We start from the raw sequence: 888 nt of genomic DNA on the forward strand, positions 1-888 counted from the left end.
AGGCACGCCAAAATCCAGATTACCAACCAAGATGGGATCCACCAAAACGTTCACCCCATCCACGCTCCATAACCAGCTGTTTCCCTGGTAAAAAGGAATACGTTCAGCTCGTCTGACAAAATTTAAAGAAAACTGAGAAGCGAACCTCTAGATAGGTAAGCTTAAAGCCGTCATCCTTGGTTCCAGGACTCGCACTGGAGATGGAGGAAGAAGATGAAGCCTTGAGGCTTTGGGTTTTTTTAGAGTGGACTGCGAGTCGGCGATGGCGGAGAGGAACAAAGAGAGAAAAGGGTGGATAACTCCGAAAGGAATTGGCAGGAGATCTTGCGTTCCCGATGCTTGTTAAGCAAGGGGAGCATAGGGCCGCCAGAGCCATTAAGAACTGAGAGCGGACAGGGAGAAGGTAAGCCCACCATAAGCGGGACGAGCTCAGCTTGAAGTATCGAGGAACCACGCGGGACGATGATCGCTACAGTGGCGTATGGGATATCGTTAGCCACCCATCTGATTTTGGATTTGGGATTACATGCTAACTTGCTAAGCCGGTTTCTTAGCTTCTAGACTAAGAAAATAAGAAAAAAATTAGAAGGAAATAATTTGATTAATTTTAATAGAAATATATCTAAATTTATTAAATTTATTTTTAAATAAATATAATATTTATTATATTATATTATATTATATTCATCTCAAAATAAATTGGATAATTTGAAAATTCAATTGACTAAAAATTTAATTAAAGCATTTGAAGCTATATTTAAAAAAAAACATTAATATGCTTGATTTGTAATTGCAATTGGATTCCTCTTGCTCTCATTGACTTGTTAAGAAGGTGATCAATCATAAAAAGTTGGTTTAGTTGTCTATCCCTTCATTATGTGCATATAC

General features: G+C 38.3%; 1 protein-coding gene across 1 annotated transcript; it reads right to left on the reverse strand.

The window, feature by feature from the left end:
- Window positions 1–6: 6 nt before the first annotated feature.
- On the reverse strand, window positions 7–542 carry LOC110035152 (the record flags this gene model as incomplete). Its single annotated transcript, XM_020739393.1, has 2 exons — window positions 146–542; window positions 7–84 (listed from the first exon to the last, which is right to left on the reverse strand). Coding segments are annotated over exons 1-2 (309 nt in total), but the record flags the coding sequence as incomplete, so codon positions are not given.
- Between the last annotated feature and the right edge of the window lie 346 nt (window positions 543–888).

The sequence above is a fragment of the Phalaenopsis equestris genome, unplaced genomic scaffold, assembly GCF_001263595.1.
Source record: "Phalaenopsis equestris unplaced genomic scaffold, ASM126359v1 Scaffold196441, whole genome shotgun sequence".
NCBI classification, from domain to species: domain Eukaryota; kingdom Viridiplantae; phylum Streptophyta; class Magnoliopsida; order Asparagales; family Orchidaceae; genus Phalaenopsis; species Phalaenopsis equestris.